Source organism: Macrobrachium nipponense, chromosome 28 (genome assembly GCF_015104395.2).
Source record: "Macrobrachium nipponense isolate FS-2020 chromosome 28, ASM1510439v2, whole genome shotgun sequence".
In the NCBI taxonomy this organism is placed as follows: Eukaryota; Metazoa; Arthropoda; class Malacostraca; order Decapoda; family Palaemonidae; genus Macrobrachium; species Macrobrachium nipponense.
Window position 1 is genome coordinate 30,092,571 of NC_087217.1, and position 22,763 is coordinate 30,115,333.

General features: G+C 34.5%; 1 protein-coding gene across 21 annotated transcripts in view; it reads right to left on the reverse strand.

Moving 5' to 3' along the window:
- The window catches only part of LOC135201636 (phosphatidylinositol-binding clathrin assembly protein LAP-like), a 485,987-nt gene that overhangs the window by 301,170 nt on the left and 162,054 nt on the right, over positions 1-22,763 (reverse strand). For 20 of the 21 annotated variants that reach the window (XM_064230718.1, XM_064230715.1, XM_064230716.1 and 17 more), the window contains 2 exons: positions 20,488-20,563; positions 5,695-5,709 (listed from right to left, as the gene is read on the reverse strand). In XM_064230718.1, coding sequence (XP_064086788.1) covers positions 5,695-5,709; positions 20,488-20,563 — 91 coding nt within the window. The remainder of the gene's footprint in view (positions 1-5,694; positions 5,710-20,487; positions 20,564-22,763) is intronic. The other variant, XM_064230706.1, reaches the window with a different exon arrangement.

Sequence of the window (22,763 nt, forward strand, 5' to 3'; positions counted from 1 at the left end):
AGTGGTTTCATGCAAGTGATTGTTATATTTATTGTTACCATCTTGTTTAGAATATTTACACTGTAAGGCATCTTGCTGAGGGATTTCAAGTGGGTTTTAAGTCTGCTAATATGACTTAATACGTGTTTGATCTTTATTAAGGTCGCTAAGGTTGGAGACCACCATGGAACAAAGGATTTCTTGGGGTGTGGTTTAGTTTTAGGAATGCTTTTGCCAGCAGAATTTATTATAAAGTCTGTGAAAAATTCACATGAAGTACCGTGATCTTTGAGTGTGCGGAAATGGTGGTATTTTACAGGTGAATAGATTGTAATTATCCCAATCAGCATTTTGAATACTGAATCTTACAGGTGGTGATAATGTGGCATTATTTAAATAATTTAGGACAATGAGGAAATAGTCACTGGTGTAAGTCATCCAGAACATTCCGCTCAAATCTCTCGGCTATATCAACTAAACATAATGAGATGTCAACTGAGGAAAAAGTTAAGTGAGTATTAGAGAAGTATGTTGGAATATCACTTTCATTTAGATAACAAAAGTCATGCTCCACAATATATCATTGTAAGTCACTCAGGGTCCGAGTGGTTAGATATCAATTTATCTATCTTCTCAAAAGGCTTCAGTTCCTCTCCAAAAACCATTCCTTTTGAGAGCTGGACTGGTGGGTAGGCCCTAGCCAGTCCAGGATGTCTTATACCTCCCTCCAAGTATGAGTCTATCCTATTGTTAAGACCAAAGGTTTGTTTGAGTATGAACAAATGACAAAAATTTTCCAAGACAATTTGTATTTTTCATAGCTACAAACCTGAGGTCTTAACATTACACTGCCCGCCTCTAGCCGCCCCTCTTTTTGTTAAGTCATCCTGGGTTGGGAAAGACTGGCGTAGCAGTGTTGTCCTTGACCAATCCTCACCCGAGCTAAGCATGTGTTGCCAGATATCAAAAGATTCCTTGCTTTCATCTGCTTTTTAACCGGATCAAGCTAGGCGCTAAAAATTATCCTATTGTTAAGACCTAAGGTTTATAGCTAGGAAAAATACAAATTGTCTTAGAAAATTTGTCATTTTCCTGGCTTGTCATAGTTACTTTTATGCCATTAATTTCTTTTATGTTAAAAAAGGCAGTGGACTGTTTTTAGTGGTTACTTCTAGTAACCTCTCACTAGTTTTGGTATATCTGCAGTCCATTTCTTGGGATGGACACAGGTTCAGTAATCTGTTTTCAACTATAGCAGTTGAAATTTTATGCTCTGCTTTAAAGTATCAGAAATCTTCACCAGTTCTCTGATCCAAAAAAGTGGTCAAAATGAACCAGTGTAAGGTCCAGTCGGAAGTTTCTTTTCCTTTTGGGGCCTGCTTTGTGCGTGATGCCAGTGTTGGGGGGCTGGGAGGGTTATTCACCTCCGATTCAGTTATCTTTTGCTATGTATGGTTCCAATGTTACAACATTGGAATCTAACAAGAGGATTTTACTTTTTTTCAATTTTAATGCTACTGCACCCTGACAGGTGTTCTGATACTTTACTTAAAGCAGGATGGTGGTTCTTTAACGTGCTACTGTCATCTACAACTATGCAAGGGGAGGGGGTTCCAGCAGTCATCAACTGTACTGCAACTGTGTCATCAGAGAGCCCAGGGGTACTCAAATCTTTATTTATATTTTCAATAAAGATTAGAGAGAGGAGAAAAAAAAAACTTAAAACCTTAAAAAAATATCATCAGCCTTTCGTGGAGTTTATTCTTTCACCAATGGCACAAGTGAGAACTGACTCCCATATGTCCACGCCCCTAACCTACCCCAAAGGGGATGGCACAACTAATTAGTGTGGCCTAAGTGTAAGCTAAACTTGCTTGGTGGGACTGAAAGTATTACAAGAATGCAATTATTCCCACCCTAATCATGTTATGAGGAAACCGAAAGAATTCCGAGAGTCCTATCACCAGAACCAGACCCCCCTGGAATCCATGGTCCAGCCCTAAAGAATAGTTCCGCCTTTGAGATATCGATGACATCCTTCAGATCCGAACACTATCGGGTAGTTGAAGGTCCTACCACAGTTTCCACTATTTAACTTCGGATATAAATCCAGTCCCAGCTATATCTTTCCTTGTTTATCAGGTCCAATAAAAGTTTTGCAAAAGTGGAAAATTCCACAAACATTAATCCAAAGAAATATTATTATGATATATGGGACTCTTGGACTCGAACCCAGGAACAAAGTCCTGGGGTTCAAGAGCCCCCTCACCACGTCAAGGTGGTCCCAGGTTGAGGGGGAAAGCTATTAGGAGGGTAGCATACTAACAAGCCACCCCTGAACCCAGGCCAGAGTTCCAGAGCAGGGGTAGTAAAGTAGCTTTGCAGCAACGTTCCAGTTTGAAACTGAGAGCAAGCAAAGGAAAGGCAAGGGGGTGAACCTTATGTTCTAGTGGACATGTGTCAGAGGACTATACCTGACTAGAGGCACGATGTTCAAAAGGTGAAAAACTGGTATTTCTCCTCTGTTGTGAGGAAGATCAACACGGTGAAATCCCAAGCAGACTTCTCCTTTTCCTTCCTATATTGAGGAAGGGAATCTGACAATTAGGAGGAGGAAGATGATGATGATGAAGTACAAGACAAGGAGGATGAACAACAAAATTGCTTCTTCCTCTTCTTCAATTTATCTAACTAGTTGACTGCCACAACCATGGGGTGGTCAAGGCTTGAGGGAAAAAGAAGTCACAATGTCAGCTTGCTCAGCTATAGGCATCATCTAGCCACTTAGGGATCATATGTTGTAAATGAGGAAAATCCTGGAACTGTAGAATCAGTAGTAAATATGTCAGTAGCTGGTTGGTTAGTTTTTTTTCCTGTAAGCAAGTCCTTGAGCACAACAAGCAACATACTACCTGGAATGCTCCAAGTTGGCCAGATTTTTCTAAGTAGTTAAAAGAGGATCATTCTTTAGGATCCCCATCATAACATAAGATGAAAAACCAAAGGCAAGGGTCAGAGGAATGGTAGCTGGAGGCAAGAAGGTTTAACAAGGATTTGCCGGCATTTCTGGAGGAGTGATATCCTCTGATGAATACAGCAGAAACCTCTTCGGCTTCCTCCCCCTCTTGCCAAACTTCTCCAACTAAGGTGAAGCCAAAGAGGCATATTTATCACATGGAAGGGAATGAGTATATTCCCTTCCTCTACAAATAGTACAATATATATGTGTGGGTCTATCAATAGGGGAGACATGAAGCAACTACGTATGTACACAGTCATCAATGACCGCATTGGTGCTGGTCTTGTTTGTTCTCCTTAACTGGAAAAAAATAATCATAGTACAAAACAACCAAGCAAAAAGTAATTACACAATGAACAGGTGAATGAGAAGATGGTGTGGGTGACCCACCCACCTTTGCTATTTTAATTACCAAGATTCAACGGCCACTCCAGATCATGCTTCATAAATTAAAGGCGAAGGCTGTAACCGACTAGGAACAACTTAAATTTATAGTGCTGTATTTACTGTAGTCATTCTTGACATACTGCCTAATCCTTTAAAAGAAAGGAGACTCCCCCCAAGAAAGTTAATAGTTCAAAAAAGGTACCCAATACATCATTAAAACCACTACACCAAACCTTAACCATTACTTTCATTCATAAAGAAATATTTCAAATAATAAGTTTCATTATTAGGCAGCAGATATGCATTTGTCTTGCAAAAAAATTATATCAATTATATTGTTCATAGAAATAGGGAAGCAAGGAAAGATACAGTAACAATGAGAGATATGGTATAGGTAAAAGAAATCTCATAATATATGGCATCCTAAAAGATATCTCAAATTATATGGTATGCTAAATGAAATCTCATATCAAAGCTATCTACATTCCCAAAGCTCTTTCAAAGGTAGAGCAAAAAGACCATACTAAACTAAGATCCCATTCATATAACAACCTAACAAATGAAAGTCCTTCCAAATCTTTGCTATTACCTTAAAAACAAACAGTATATGGGATTTCATAACAATAAACAGGGGTGGAGTAAGAATATCAATGATCTAATCACATTTCACTAATGGTATAACAATTTTTAATAAATTGTTTATTTTCTCTATAGTCATTATCCAATATACATTCAGCTGGAAATTAAACTATGTATCTTGGAGTCCACTACTGTAGGTATATATAGTAAGGAAGAAAAAATTAAGGTATAGTGAAATGAGCAAGTTACAACTTCTCTCTTAATGATTTCCAACTGCATAACTTCTTTCTATCATTCCCCTACCTTCCTCTAGTTCCTTGAAAGCAGCCCCATTTTCTAAAGCTGCGCTGCTACTGAAAAAGATAAATCATAATCCATTTACCTTTTTGGCTTGTTCACCTTGAATATCCCCACAACCACAATGAGATATGAGTAAGACTATATCATAGCAGCAAACTTTAGCAATCAGCCTTTATTTCCCAATTACACATACGTACTGGTTTTAAGTCAACCAAAAACATTTTCTTTAAACGTTGTCCAAAAGATACAATTACTTGTAAAAAGTGTTAAATGAGAGAAAGATAATTTCTGATTTGGCTTAATACACCTCTTTTTCCCAAAAAATCGCTCAACTGGAAACTCAATCCTTCCCACCAATCATCTCCAACATTACATGAGAACACAAAATTTTAAAAAATACTCTCCAGCTATCATAAAAATTTTTGAATACCTATTTCCTACTAAACTCCTAGTATAGTTCATTTTAATCTCTCACCATATGAAAAAATGAGAATATTAAAAAAAGTTAATTTGGAATTCAAAAAAGTAAACATATTCAATATGCCATATCCACATAGCGCCATAAATATCACAAATCCTGTAATCTGTATTTTAAGCCAAATGAGAGAGAGAGAGAGAGAGAGAGAGAGAGAGAGAGAGAGAGAAATTGTAATATTAGTTATGTTCAAGTATACATGAATAAATCACTGAAGTGAACAGTGACAGATAAAATCAATCTTCCAAAACGATTATCTAATGTAGGTTACAAGCACATAAAACATCAGTAAATCAATCACAAAACTAATGACACATCTGCTGCCTTCTCATCCAGGAAAAAATTATATCCTGAAGTGTTGGAAGTTTAAGTTTATCTCAACACCCAAGGAACACTGTTAATGCTATTCTAAAACTAACACCAAAAGTGACAACTGCAAACAGGTCTCAGGATCCAATCACTTCCTTTCTAATTCAATAGGGTTGAGAAAAAACTAAACATTTATGCAAAAGCCAAGGTGACATGGGGGTTTGGGAAGGAGCTCTAATTTAAACTTCCAACAGTGCTGAAGATCCAACAACTTCTTCAAGCCTCAACACTTAAGGAATACTTAGTACTTTTAGTTGCGCCCAAAAATTTCTTGGGTTTTACCAAGAACTTTATTTTAAAGTAAACATTACCATCAAAATTAATTTTCATAACAATCAAAAACTAAGTTGATGATGACATATATCACCAAGAGAAACACCAAGAAAAAATTATAGCATGAAATCTTTGGAGTGACTTACAAGTACTAAACAAGCAATGTCCTAGCTGCTTTTATTTCTAAAAGGATTCTCACACAATTATATGAGAGCAGCAGCAGTTACCAGCTTCTGTCTTACAACTAGAAACCTGATATCTACTTCTAATTAATCTAATTATACTTAATATAACTACTGTTATCTTTACTTACTTAATTGTGGATGACCTGACGAATGTAAAAATAAAGTTTTTAATATCATGATAAAAACAGATGCTCATATAAGAAAAATATACAAAAACATTTACAATGCTGCCATGCAAAACTTGATCCATACTACAAATCAACTATTTTGGTACTTGAAATTGGAAAAGAAAAACTTCAAATTGAAAGGCAGTGTCAAATTCATATATCATTGTGGTGAAGAAGACAAATGAAAAGGTAGCATTTGTACAATATCACTGTAATATGGATACTATTTACATGCTTCATAGATGGTCCTGCAAAGAATTGGAAAAGTAGTCAACTAATTTGTACAAGAGTAAGTGACAAGAATGCCATTGGGCTGCTTGATAAATAAATACTGGCATTATAATATGACTATGGCTTATAAGTAAACAGAAACCAAACACATCATAATATATGTCATGAAATACTTTATCTCTCTCAACAGAACATTTAATACAGCATTAACCACAATAAAACTTCAAAACACACAGATTCCATGCACACTTAAATATGGGTACCACATGTGAATAAAGTCAAATTGAAAATAATCTCATTCATGATTCACTTTACCACGTCTGAAATTTTACCCACACACATGCTACCACATGAAAACTGCCTAAGTCTTATCAACAAACAAAATATGTACTGTCAAATGAATCTCCACAAACTTGAATCCACTCACTTCCTCCTCGCCAACATCCTATTCAAGACAATAATCGATTGAAACAAGATCTACAGTTGAAGAAAATAAAAAAAATGTCCATAATTTCTATGCAGATGAGACAAACAAAGACACTCCACAATACTACCATGACAAAATGAAAATTTTATAAGTATACTGTACTGAAAAGGCCAAAATAAAGCCATATCAGATATGGCAGCATCATCAAATTTCAATTCTTACAGCCATTTTCTGTAACTAGCCTATCTAATTTATACCAAAACAATAATCAACAAATACTTTTACTTTATAACAATCACCCATTCAAGGATAACATTACCACTTTATTAGAATACCTACAAATACCATAGCCAACAATTTCCACAAGGATAATTCAATCTACAGTATTCTAATAAATATCGATAATTCATTCCGATAATACTGACTTGCCTAACCTATCATAAATGATTACCAACATCACTCAAAAGTGAGTTTTTTTCACTAAATTAAAAATTATATATGTATTTGGATTTAATAAGACTTTTTTTGTGCCTCATTAAATTTAATGTCCAAACACTATATTGTGTACCTTGTATAATATGCATACTTGGTTGTTTTAATATGAACAGGAATAATGGACAAACTGTTCACAATTCTGACAGCTCCAAGAATATTTACTTTCATACCTATATAACTCCATACTATACATACTTCATATTGCAGAGCCTACAGTTTTCCAATAATCTTTACTGTTGCCCATATTGTCTAATGTGTTCGGTATAAAATAAAGTATCCAAAACATAGAACTAGTAGTTTCTTCCAAGAACTGCCTGATCACTACAAAAAGCCTCTTCAATATTCACTAAATGGAAAGTCATTAAATCAATTTATCACTGATTGCTGATGGTTCTCACATGCAATATACTATACGTACTGAAAAGAGATTTAAGGTAATGCATTACTCCTGCAGTTACTACTCATTCTGGCTGCATATGCAACCTTAGGATTATATAATCCCTTAACATAACTTTATCCCAACCCATTATTCCGGGCTGTCAAAAAACAAAACAATGAAGTTCAGCAAAGAGCTTCAAATTCATAAAGATGAAGGATCTTAGAACATGAAGATGGCACATCACAAATAATACGAGTCCAAAAATCATCAGGGTTTGCTCTTAATGATTCTAATAGATCTTGTCTAATATACTGCAACTTCTAGATTTCACTAATGCGATAAATTTCAATCAACGTTTCTGACAAAATGCCTTTCAAGGATCTGATACACATTGTTGATTGAAAGCTGTCACCAAATATAAGCCTGATTGTAAATGTTGTTCTGTACACTCTACACTTAAGCACTGGGTGGTGTGGGTTATGCGTAGGTTGATGAGCATGAAAATACAATTTCAATGTAAGTTTTCTTGTATTGATGAACCCCTGAATCCAACAATTGGTTCAATATTTTAATTTAATGTCAAATTCAATATTCCAAAGATGACGGGTTGTGAAGATGACAGCAAACCACTAAAAAGAACAATTACATTTTATCCAGTCATACCGACTGCAGTTTTAGCCACCAGTAAACAGGACCTACTGTACTTAATTAGGGCAGTTTTAGAATTATATTCTTAATCTCAAAAATGGTTAACAAACCACAAAATTTAACTTAAAAACTCTTAAAGGCGTGCAAATGCAATTTGATACCTGGTAAAAGTTGCATATTAAGATCTACTGAATAGTCTCAATGCTTCTTGAAAATTATATCAATATGAATAGGGTCAAAACTTTCCTCAATCCTCCTATAATAGGCATTAATATACCACAGACCTGTCAGAAATACAAAGGAGAACTAAATACATCCTCTATCTCTCAATCCCACCTTTTTGAAATGCAATAATAAAGAACTATTGAAAGGTAACTGAACTACACTTGCACTGTAGCTAAGCTGATTAAGCTGAACCTGCTTACATAAAGGAAAGGGGAGGGAACAATGTTGAAAGCAATCATAAACAAGACTGAACTCTCTTTAAAGCACTACACTACAAAAAAATTTCAATTTATTAAATACGGGCTCAAACTAACGAAGAGGAGAAGCATAAAGTATGCCAATAATTAAGCAAGCTTTTCTCTGTCTCTCTTGTAAAAATAAAAAAAAAGCAAAAGATTCAAGACAAACCTGAGACATTTCTTTGCTACTGCAAGAACAAAATCATTACTGCCAATAAATGGGTAGTATTCATCATTTAACAACTGCAGTCACCTTTGCAGCCTCCAAGGTTTTCATGTTAGGACATACCAAAGATTGGAAGAAAGCACTGCTCAATATTCAATATATCTAGCAATTCAGCCAGAAAAAAGAAAACTAATTACTGTACACTACACATATATGTATTCCTAAATGTTGATTAACAACAATGCACAGCCACCATCCCAAAGTAGTCATAAAACTGTGAAGCTGTTAACTATAAAAAACTAAACTGACGGATTCAACCTACTAACGATTGAAAATTACTGAATGAGGAAAACAAGGCAATAGAAATAAATGGATAAGTCCAACCCAGGGTAAAAACTGACTCATTTCATACCTCCAGGGAAAAAAATACAACTGACCTGAATCTGGGTAATCCACAGATGAATGGAATCAGTCAGTGAGAAACACAAAACTTATCAATGTTCTATGGCAATAGATTACATGATGGATCAATGCCATGTTTCAAAATAAATTCCTACTTTCAGTATGAAGTAACAGATACATGTACTGAGTGCTGCATATACAAGTGGAATAACCACATGGGTAATGGTGCCCTACTTGATATCTAAAATAAAATCTTTCCCTTCAAAGAACATGTTGGTAACAATGCATTTCTCACAAAGGACTTTCAGAAATTTGGAAACTTCTTAGCCAGTGTAGCAGAAAACCTGATATATATTTCTGTAAAAATATATTAATTAATTAAATGGATGTTCAAAAGACAGCTCATTACGCCTTCAAATCGTTTTTCCCTACTTAAATATTCAAAGGTGATAACAAAATGAAGTTAATGGTGATAATAAAAACAAGGGGTTAAAGCAAATAGGCGGCTGTCATCTGAAGTCCTGTTTACCATGCTATGTATCTGCCAGTACTCAAAATAAATGGAAATCATCCCATCTTCAGACAGTATAAATACCAAAAGCAATATTTTAATTTCATAAAATAAAAGGGCATTGTGATGAAAAAATCAGTTAGAAGACATGAAACAAAATACTATATCAACAGTAATATAAAATACAACAAATCATAAACTTCTATTTCTTATTATACTTGGATATATGGAATATAAAGGAAAAACAAGGATAACAATGACCTAATTTGTAACGAAACTGAAGCCTCCAATAAGAACAGTTACTTGTTCCATGAACTATAACATGATTTCAGATCTTAAGTGCTATAACTGTTATGTCCATCATCGGTATATACAGGCAGTCCCCAGTTACTGGGGGGGGGTGTGTGTGTGTGTGTGTGTGTGTGTGTGTGTGTGTGTGTGTGTGTGTGTGTGTGTGTGTGTGTGTGTGTGTGTGTGTTCTGTTCTCGGCCGGGTGCCAAGTGAAAACCATTGATCAAAACTGTGATTTATGGCGCTTATGGCACCGATAACCGGTTAATGGCACCACTGTTAAGTATGTTATGGCACCGGTAACCGAAACTCAGCCTGTCATGGATCCTTAAATCGCCATCGTCAATTTTCAAGCGCCATAAAACTGGATCACCATTAACCGAGTCTGCCAATAGCTTGAAAAAACAAGTACGTACATCTTATGTGCAAACAATCTGAGCAGCATAAAGCACAATTTCTAGACAAAAAATCTCCCTACTTAAAATCATTTGCTATTCAAATTGTTTTAGATATTTTTTTTTCTACAACAGACTAAGGGAAAATACTGCACATCAGATTAAGAATTAGTACTGGAATTACCTAGACAGAACAGAAAACTATACCTCAGGTTCAACTTTTTTATGTTTTGCAGAGAGAGAGAGAGAGAGAGAGAGAGAGAGAGAGAGAGAGAGAGAGAGAGAGAGAGAGAGAGAGAGAGAGAGAGAGAGAGAGAGAGAGAGAGACTGTGATGTACTTTCAAAACACAACTCTAAAATGTACACACAAAATACCTTGTACTTTATGCAACTCCTCTTTGCAATGTCTTATCTACTGGGAAAAATACAACACTCCTGGTATGGATATCATCCAAAGCCAAACTTTCAATATCATTTTCTTTCCAGTAAATAGCTTCAGTTGGACACAAGTGCCTTGGAGAAAATGCAACTCTCTACCTGTACTACTTTCTAAACAAACACTTTCTTGGCTCATAACACAACTTGCCAAGCATAAAAATTATCCTTCAGAACCCATCTCCTACTCTTAATTTTTGCCTTTTTAAATTTACCACTACAGTTTATTTGTATATTCCTCAGTATGATTGGGATTTGATTGTATGGATAATGACTAATAAACTAAATATGCTAACAAATTCACTCTAATGAGAGCTGATTTATTTAAAAATCTAACTTGTGGCCTGAATGTCTATAAATGAGGGCTATACATGGCTGATGGCTTTATGTGCAAAAATAAGTTTTACATTATAAAGACCTGCTTTGTTTTATCACAAACCAATCATTAATAGACCATCATTCATGGTCTGCACTTCAAATTAAGGTTTTTCTCTATCATAAAAATCTGACTTTAAAAAAATAAAATAATCAATGCTAAATCAATGAAACTAATGAACTGTTCTGATATGACTGACTACAGATAATGCACAATACTTGACTCGAGCAATACGCTGTACAGAACAACATTTTTCAAGACTTCAAACTCATTCCCATACAGAAAACAATTAGGGCAGTGTTTTTATTAAAAACCAAATTTCCCATCATTTTTAAAACAGCTGGTAATATTACCACAACAAAACAAAGTATCAACTTTGTCATTTGCAGAACTAAAACGTACCACCAACAACCCAGCTCAATCCCTAGCTTGACTAAATTTCAACTACTTGAAGTTCAGTGCTGAAAGGCAATAAAAATTCTAGACTTATCTTACAAACCTATTAGAACTTACCATATCACATGGTCCCTATAAATACCACATTTTTCCAAATTCAAAAATTACCGCTATGGTATAAGCAATTCAGCTCCCTGCAAGTATATCATGTGAACTACCTTCATAGCCAAATTAAAATGACTGGCATTTGCAAAAATTTACCTAACCCATACTCCCAAGAACAGATAATTTACCACTTCATTTTAGTTAACGCTTACTCATCAGGACAGTTCCTAAAATCTGCTAGTTAACTCCAAATTCTTTACTTAGTACATACAAATTCTGCTTCACACTTTCCATTTCTTACAGAACTGTTAAAGAAATGTTCTGCAGTTACCAATTTTTGGTCAGTGTCTTCCCTTCCCAGGGTTACACACACAAAAAAAAAAAAAAAACTTCTCTGCACTCACTTCAGTCTTGTTTATTTTTATGCCAGAATTCCTATTTTGGCAAACAGATCCTTACCCCTTCTCATCACATTTCCAAACAACTTCAATATATCTGATACAACAATGTATCTTCCAACTACTGAACACCTTACATTTCTGTCCACTTTATTTCCCAAATAAGATTTTTCTCCAAAATTTAATGTAAACATAAAAATCCACCTGCAACTTGGTTCTGAAGGTCAAATTGTGGAGGTGCATTTGCCAACCTGACGAACCCCAGTTGTTATTTTAGTACTATTTCCAAGCCCAGAACCTATAACATAAGCCTATAATTACCACTGATGTGTAATAAATTCTGTATATGTCCCATTTGCATCATACCATATACGTACATAACTTTATTTAAGAATTACAGTAAGTATACATATGTTTGTTTGTTTGTTTCAAACAAAACAAACAACATACATATGATTACTAACCAGCCTTACAATATAGGCCAGAAATTACCTCTTGGAATTGTGACAGCAGCAATGATTAGCATAAACTAGTAGCCAAGCAAAAATCATCATCATAATGGAGTTAATGCATACAGAAGCCTGGTAAGTTGATCCATTTAGAGGTTGTGTTACTGTATCAAGATAAGAACTCTCTTTGCTAAACTCTGATGAAGTGATGAACTGTGATGGTGATGTGATAAAAGGTACAGAAGTTTCTTCTTGCTACCAAAATTAATAACAGATGACACTATAGCTTTGTTCATAAACACAACGGATATCACTCCTGTCTACACAATGTAACATATTTACACTATTTTCTATTCTATTACATTAGGTAATGTCAACTAATGTCATAAAAAAAACTGATACTTAGTCAATAATATGCATATTCACACCCTAATAAAAAGTGTGGCAGTGACAATGCAAAGGGACAAACCGCCCTCCACTTTATTGAAGCAACATTAAGTATCGGCTGATACACAAAAGTTTGATGTAAAACAGCTGGTCAAGGGGGGACAAGCAAGTTATTTCTATGAGAAATGGTATGAAATATGTATAAGTATATTTCAATAATAATAACTATAAATTTTGTCTCAGAATTTATAATTTGTTGTAACAAATAAAATAATGCAGTCTTCTTAATTCATAATTTTTCTAAACACCTGCCTAATTACTATAGGGTATGTCCTAGCACTTGTTTCGTCCTACGATCCAAAAAAATACAGTAGTAACCATTATTACTGACCTGAAAATGTTTATAAATTCTATGGGTTGTCAAGAATTTAAATTTGATGGTCTGGTTCAAAGGCCTAAAGATGTCATGTGTACATCATAATCCTTCAAAAACAACTTGCTATCTTTGACGGCACGACCTTCAAAGCCTAAAGTTATTAAAAAGTACAAAAACACCTAGCTTGAATTCTGGTTTATTAATATATCAAAAAAACTCATCAAGGGTTGTTACCTCCTAGATGCAGATTATTAAAACCAACTTTCAAGAAGACTCAGTGCTGACAAATAAACTACCAAAAGTCAAAAAGGCTAATACCACTGCAAGTGAAAAAAAAAATTACATTTTTCATATAGTACTTCATAAGCTCTGCAACATTTTCAGTGCTAGCACTGAATTGGGCAACCATCCAAACAATCAGGTATGCTACATCTAATTCAGCATTCTACAATTAATCCAAGCATGTTTAACTTTGGTACAAGGGGGAAGATTCTTTCATTAAGTTTAAACTACTAAAATACACTAAAAATATTCCTCACACCCAAAAGGATTAAAACTCAGTTCTATACATTTTTGTTAGCAGCTAATTAACTTAAATGACAATCAAATAGTATCAAGTTCTTGAAAGATGTAATTATATTTCACCTTTCTAACTTGCTATGACTTGAGGATTTGTAATTAGAACAACAATTTAATTTAATATTTATGCTACAAAATACGAAATAAAGGAAAACTTAACCACCAAACCATGCAACATGACAAAATGAAATTCACAACCAGAATGACAACCACTAAACTTATCACCACCATTTGCCCTAACTGTTTGAAGAAACATTTCCAATAATCTAAAACATCTTATCAAAGAAAGAACCAAACATTGCAGTGTCATACTGCAAGTGGCAATGCTTATGACAGTGAAAATTCACCATGACAGGATTCAATAACTAGAAGTAATTACAATGAATATATAGAGTATACCAACTTCTTCATGCTTAATCTGTACCTAAGTTGAGAGACAAAACCAGGATTTCCACTGTTGTACATATAGCACTGTATGTGAATACTGTACAGCAAAACAAACAAGCTTTGAATAAATCAAGATGAACAGATGATCAATATATGCTAGCAACTAGCAGTATTGTCGAAATTAAGTCATAAAAACCTGACTAACAATTACCTTATTAAGAAGACAAGAGAAATTAAATTGTCTTACTTAGCTTGACAGTAGTGATTTAACCCTTACAAGAGCAAGAGATCTTCTTGCCAGATGGAAGAACTAACAATTCTTTAACAGTGAATTCAAAAGAATTCAAACCCAAAAGAAAATTATAAGAATTGGTCACTGAAACAACCAACTGGATATGGATGATGTCAATGGTGGGAACTCAAATGATTCCCTTCAAAATATATCAAAAACTACACTTTTATATTTAGTTTTTGTTGACTACAAGAAAAAAATACCTTAAAAATAACCTACACTCAGTTCTGAAATTAAAAGTGAAACATCAACCATGAAAATTTTACAGTATACTACTATATAGTAATCCTAAGACCAATCAATTTTAGAAGCTCTTGCAAATCTTCTAAGTACAAGACTAATTCAATTTCATGATGATGAATATAAAGCAATATGAAGTGAAGCATCACATAAACAATATCTACTTCACACCAAAATAATGCAATTTCACACTTACATTCGCTACCTTAACACACATACACATTTGCACGCAGCATACAAAATTATAGCACAATGACATAGTTTAAAACTTACTTTGTCCTGTGATGAATATCAGTCAAAGGTTGCAAGTCACGAAGAGTGGCAGACATTATTGGAAGTTACGGACAAGGATGAGAAAGAAAGCATATATAATAATTACAAAACATGAAAACATTAATGCATTCCTGATCTGATTATCTATAAAAATAAGAAACCTATATACTGCTACTGTATATGGAGCACATTAACAAAGTTTATGCCACGTTAAAGTACAGTGATTAGCTATTTTTTTAACTGCATAAAACTGTCTCTTAATATTTCCCTAGATGTGTTAGCATGAACTATGTAAGCATAATGTGTTAAAATTGTAGAAGGGCATGCCACTCAAATATCAATATATTTTCACAATTAAAACACTACTATATTCTAAGAAATAATACTGCCTGAAAATCAGCTTCTCAAAATACCAAGGGCTCACAGTATCTGAAGGCATAGACAGGTCAAAATTGTGCTATACATGACATGGACAAACTCCCTAAACTGAACAATTCCATACTTCACATTGTATCTGATACTACAGCTGGCTAAAATTAGACCTTTCTATATGGTATCCACACAGAAGAGACATGAACTGTTTTAAAGTCTACCTTTCAATGAACTGGTATTAATGACGTACTATACTACATAACATTAATAAAAATCTCAAATTTTATAAATATAAAAAGGAACTAAAAACCTCTTGCACTGACATATAATCTGAACATTTGTGCAGAGTTTTCCACCTGAATCTAGGATGACAACTAAAAGCCAAAACATCCATTTTAAGTGTTCCTTGTATGGTTCACAGCAATTTTACCTTAAATGCTTTGTAATGTCTCTTCAACAGCAATCTTATGGCTCTTTCATTACTCATTTTTCCTTTGGTCTCTTTCACAATACATTGCTCTATCTGTCACACCCCATGAGTAAATTCAGGCCAGTCTGAAGAGTCAACATGGGTAAACACTCAAAAATGATTAGTTCATCAAGTCCACATCAGTAGACTCCGAATGCCCAACATTCTATTAGCTAAAAAACAAAAGACGAATGGTAGTTTCAGTACAAGTATGCCACCTCACTTTTCTTATTTTTTCTGAGAATGCAATTCTGTTGACAGCTTTGTCCAGAATAGCCCATATATAATTTCTTTGTTGCAGAAACACCATTTTCCAGCATTATTCCAACCCAAATCTCATGGTTTCATTAGCCAATTCATTGTTCCTTTCCATCTTTTTCACTTCTTTCCTTTCAAAAAGTTTTTAGTGCGATTCCTGCACCTAACTTGGTAATACTCAATTGTCAGGATTATAGCTCCAATGTTGGTAACTGTTAGTAGTCACAATTATTCACTTATCCTGATACTTTTGCTTTTGGCCAGTTGTCAAATACTTTCAAAATTGTGTGCATATTATTATTTTTATCAAGTTTGGGTGTTTTTTAAATGCCATGTGCTTATCAATGACTAGGCAGCGAGTGGGAAAACTAGTTAGGCCGAGAAATAGGTTTTTATTTTTGCTATTCCCTTTCATTAGTTTTCTTTATCCAGGGCAAAGGGCAAGCTGACTGTCCTTACTAATTAGTATGATATTTTATTTTATTTTTGGATAAATCTTCTTAATTTTTGCTTCTTTGTAGAATTAATTTTGGAATTGTTGCAGTGTTCTCCAGACCTTGCTGCAATGTTCCCCAGATCTTGCTACAAGTCACTAGTTATCATATTTAATGAAGAGCAAAGGTCCAAGATCACTTCCTTGAGGAACACCACAACTGATATAAATCAAGCTACTAAACTGGCCATCAACACAGACCCTTTGGATTTAGCCAATCAGAAATTTATCCAAAATATTACTCAAAGATCTAGCCATTCCCAATAATCTTACCTTGTACGTAAGTGCTTTATGATTCACAGTCAAAGGCATGCCTCAGCATCCTTATCTATAGCAATCTGCAAGTTGGCAAATATTGACAAGAGTACTTTAAAACTTTAAGCCTTTATGAAACCCCAACTGTAGATCTACAAAGGGCCTATATTCTGAGGGGCATGATGGCAGACTTAGTCCCTTGGGTAATGCAGTCAAGATCCTGTTAGGGTCTATGCTGTCATAACTATCAAACGCCACAAGCAAAGTTTTGACTTCTCCAGATTTGAAGGCCACTGAACACAACTCAGGCTCTGGAAAACCACACCATTTGCTCACAAAGACTTGAGCCAAAGGTGTCTTCTGTTTAGGGCAATATACAGCAGTTCCATTAGCTCCTACATGCTTGACTTTAACCAGCTTAATTGCAATATTAAATCATGATTTCCTACATGCTTGACTTTAACCAGCTTAATTGCAACATTAAATCATGATTTAAGACAAAATTTGAGGACTGTAGAAGGAATTCCCCTCTCAATACTCAGATATCTTTATCTACTATTCCACCAATCTAAATATGATCAAAGGGGAATACTAGCATCACAATTGGTCTGGGATGTCAAGTATACCCCTCTCTCTCTCTCTATCTTTTTTTTTTCCAAATAATGGGCTCTGTCCTAGTTTTTATTTTTAGTTATGCTTCACCAAACATAAGGGTCTACCAAACAAGGCCTCTCTTGCCTGATCTTGTCCCATGACAGGGACTTGCACCTCTTACACATGGCACAAGTGGTTAATCAACCAGTGAGCAAGCTTTTCCATAATTAAGAGGTATAAACCATGAAGGTCTATGTGTAATGAATGAATACCGTAACTAGTCAGTAACAGTCACTGTCTTATCTTGTAGTAGTGAAGGAGAGCCAGTCTTCCTTTAAGTTTCCAGCAACCTCTGCTGTTCACCAGTGCAGTGCATTCAACCTGCTTGCTCTTCATATCATCTATTTCTCCCATCTTCTTTCACTTATACTTCAAGAGTTATAGTTCTTAAATTTCACAATGTTAAATTGTTAATTCTTCATTCCAGAAGACACTACCAAGTACTAGGCCCTTGATTTATACTTTAAAAGGTATAAATATTCTTGGAATACATATTCAGCAATTCTACCTTTTTACCTAATTTGCAATTAAAGCATATATATTTGATTGATACGGCAATCATAAACAGAGTATTTAAGCAAAGCAATCAACCTTATAAGGAGTTCCCTCCTCCCAGCCACACTAGTCTCAAAGCCCCATTTCCAAACTACACAAAGTGAAGAAGTCCATGAGACTCAAGCCTCTTTAAACTAAATTCTCACTGTCTGTTAGACAAAAGATTGTGGAGCATACTCTACAAATAAGGACATGTATAATCATTTGAAATTACTAATCATAAATAACCTATTAAATTCAAACTGCTCCAGCCAATCCAACTTGATTGACCTTGAAAGAAATATTTTGTTATTTAGGGATGATTTGTCTATGGATGAGGTAATTGTGGGTTAGAAGCCTTCCCCTGCATCTAAGCTACCTTCAGTCAACCTTTCTGCATCTGTATACTTAGTATTAGTGGCATCTTTAGAGTGCAGTAAAAAGGATTAAAGTTGTTGTAGCTAGGGACCAAAGGGGTGCTGCAAAGAACCAGAAGTAATGCCTACATTGCACCATATGAGATGTGGACATGGCCTTTGCACAAATCCAGGTGAACAAAACATAATAGGTACCTGAATAATTATGGGCATGGGCAACAGAAGAGTTGAAGGACCCAGAACTGCTCAGATGAGAACTAGAAAGGAGGTTGAAGGAAAGTAGAGATTTGTGGAAGATAAAGCTCAGCAAATACAGGCGTGGCACATTTTTACAGAGGCTCTTTGTATAATGCAGCACTGGAGGAGATGAAGATAAGGACAAAAACTAGTTCTGCTGTAAAAGCAATATTTTGCTTCCAACCCATTAACCATATGCTTTTAGTGTTCTCCCACATTCCTCTCTCTTCAAGGAGGTGGTTAGCATAAAGGAATGCAAGTACATATGCCTAGCAAGACAATGGAGTGTGGCCTGGGCATTTACAATAGGGTTCTCCTTTCAAGATCTATCAAGTTTGTGTAACTGGCAATGACTTAAGATTAATAGGTCTGTAGCAATTTCTTGTATTCCACATTGTTCTACATGAGGTTACCCAACAAATTCCTAAGGAATAATCCTAAAACTAACCCCACCTAGTCAAAAGGGAGATTTAATACATTTAACTATTAGTATTCCATGTCTCAAAAACATAGTGAGCCCATTCAGCATTTTCAGAAACTAACTTGCAGAAACCGACATTTTTCAGTATCTTAAAAAGTGAACTACACCTTTGAATTCCTTTTAGTTTATATACTCAATTATTTCTCAGATTCGTCAAACCTAAACATCCGCAACTTACAAATGTGGTAACATAAAGCTACAGCACATATATGATTCATTTTTAGTATCTATTAGATGGCTTATCAATAAAATACATCTACCTAATTACCAGTTTTTCATAACAAAAATTGATATGAATATGCATACCATGAAACTCCTCAGGTATAGTTATCTCAATGAAATGAATATACAGTACAGAAGTGAAAATTTTACCTGACAAGAAAAAGAAAAGCAAGTCATTTGTCCAGAATGTTAAAGGATGAGTTTAATAGCAGATATTTCTTTTTCAGTTACAGTATAGTGACATTTTGAAAACCACAATGCAACTTAAAGGGGCAAAAAGTACATTTTCTCGATTTTGCTTCAAAATACTGATTGACTGACTGAATAACATAAGGTGCACACTCATTGAAACTAAGCGTACTCTTAATGACCAAAATCCATCTCCAACTACAAAGATAAAAAGAAATGATGCAAAACTATCATTTTTGACAAGAAAGCAAAAGGGGGCTCTGCCTTACAGTGATCCATTCTTGCTTGCAAGGCCCAGACATTTTTCTGGCAAACAATCAAAACAAGCTGGGAATCACCACAGAACACTGAGGTATGAATCACTTATAATTTTATAGCATTCAGCCCCCTTACCACATCAGTACTAGGATAAAAAGCAAGTGAACATTCTTTGAAAGTTATCCACTACATACTACATAAGTAAAGTGACTTAAATCATTTGTCAAGCAGTATTTTTTAATGATCTCCCTTTCCTTTATTCAGGGTAATGAAATAAAGTCAAGTCTATCTGTTTTGCTTTCTTATCCTCATGGAAACTAATACATTAGCCCTGTGATGCCAAAGTCATCATAACATTTAGTTATGATATATGTATATATATATATATATATATATATTTATATATATATAGATATAATATATAATATATATATAATTATTATATTATATATATATATATATATATATATATAATTATATATATATATATATATATAGTATATATAATAATAAATAATATATATTTACTTTATTCTGGAATCTAGCCTAATATCCATTCATTTACAAATACGTACAAAATATGTGAGTACTTTTCCTACTAGTATTCCTGGCTAACAATAATACAACACAGCTATTAGTAACCTTTATATTAAAGCTGAGAAACAAAAATGTCCTTCTATACGAACTGGACAAATATAAAGCAGTAGCAGCATATTCACAACAAATTAGTTCAAGTTTTCAGTTCAAAACAAGAAGAATATTTACATTATCAAGTCACAAAACATCTTGTCAAAAATTTTTTTTTTTACAAAAGATTCTCCATTTTAGCTTTCACTGTGTCCATGTAACTTACCTGCTACTCCCGTTTTATCTAAGAATCCCCCAAGGTTGAAATTACAATTGCTCGATGCTAAATATTGTGTAAATCTCTGGAAAATAAAAAAAGGATATTTAAGCATCAATTCCATATTACTATGCAATGTAAATATGCCTTTAATCTTGACAGATTTCCCAAAACTCAAAGTGACAACAAGAATTGAAAATATACTGTACAGCACTTTAATTCCCTAAAACACAAAGAAGGTTAAGATGCAGCAAATGAAATAGGACCCAACTGCAATACTTTTTCAACATATCACTGTCTGTACTTAATGATGAATTTCAGAATGAGTGAAAATATTTTAAGAAAAGAACAGATATTTTCATACTAGTTAATATTATGTTCACAAGCACTTTTTACTTAATTGAAATATAAGCTGCAAGTCCATTCATTATTCACAAAAATTTAACCCTTTTGCTGTGACAAGTTATCATTACTAATGACAAAATCAGTGGCCTGTTAATCATACACGTAACTGACTTGTTATAATGTTTTATTATAGTAGGGAGATAAAATATGTATGTAATTATTCAAATACTGAATAATGTAGCTTTTATTAATGATTAATTTCTGTGTAATAACTCTCAAAGCATGGAGTAAACTAACTTCATGTCTGTTATTCAGTTTGAAACTCTGCTACAAACCTAGAACACATGCTCTTGACCATACACTTCAACTAGAGAAGCCACAGAAAAAGAAAATACTTTGCATTCTGTAGAAAATGTGAATTCACAAACTCCAAGAAAAGTTTCAGACGACTGATTTTATATGAAATAAATCTTCCATGGTCTTCCATTCAAAATTTTCATCCTGTTCTCTTTGTTTACTAACACCACATCTAATGCCATTTCCTCTGATTCATGATAATCCCTGATTAAACCTAAGTAAAAAAAATTATCAGATAGGTTTTGTCTTTGCATAACTATGATAAACAAACATCACCATATTCACTACTGTCACTATCAGAACTATTTGATAGTTCAGGTCTACTACCACCATTGTCATTTCCAAATAAAAGGCTGTCCTACTTCATCATCGAGAGAATCCTACCTTTACGGCATTTTGATGGTTATTGAAGGTCTACCCCTTGTCCTGATATTATCCTTTAAATTGATAATCAAATGTTGCCATTTGTCACTAGAATATAGACATAAGCTCCTAACAATGATGAGGGAAATGTGTTATCTATTATGTGCTACATAACTACAAGCAAAAGAATGATCACTGAGGAGATCAGTGCCATGCCATGAAAAGGTTAATATAGCTTCCTTTCAAGTTAGACAAAAATTAAATAATGTACCTAGTTCCAACACATTTAGTAGTGGTGTAAGAATACTACCTCCGTAGGTCCTGCGTGTTGTAAAAGGAGACTATAAGGACAGCTGCTACCTTGCAGTTTTTAAGTCCACTGCCAGTTACTTTGGAAACTGCTGCCTTGCAGTCTTACTTTTTAGTAAAAGACTAGGCAAGGGCATGCAGTTGTAAAAAACCTCTTTGCCAAACAATTAACCATGCCTAATGTTTTAATCGACGTTGTGTCAGAATCCCCCTACTTGAATGATAAATGGGCAAGAGGTACCACAAGGTTTACAACTGTGACCAAAGAAGGTAGTGAAAGAGTGGAAGATAAAAGCAGGTACATGGAACATTAGTGCTCTAACAGGAAGACTGAAGGAGATAATAGATGTGATGAAGAGGAGGAGGATACATTCGTGTGTGGAGGAGACTAGGTGGAAGGGAAATGGAACTAGAGAGATAAGAACTGGGTATAAGCTCTATTACAGCAAGTTATGAGAGGGAAGAAATGGAGTTGGAATTATAGTAACAGCTGGAAGGAAAAAGTGGTAGAAGTAAAGAGAGTAAATGATAGGCTTTTAAAGATTCCAATAATAACAGAGGACAAAGTAGTAAATAAAATATCAGCATAGGCTCCTCAGAAGGGGTACCAAGAATAAGAGATAATTATTTAGACGAGAATTTGAGGTTGCCATTAGAACAGTGAAAGAGGAGGAGAAACTAATAATAGGAACTGATATGAATGGCAGGGTGGGAAAGAGAAGAGAAGGGTATGAGGAGGTACAAGGAGGCCATGGGTTTGGAATTAGAAATGAAGATGGGGATTATGTAAATGCAGTATATTGGAGATGGCTCAGAGTTTTGAATTGACACGTATGAACACATGGTTTCTGAAGTTGGATAAGGACTTGATAACTTATGAAAGCGGAGGAGTGCAAAGCCAAATAGATTAC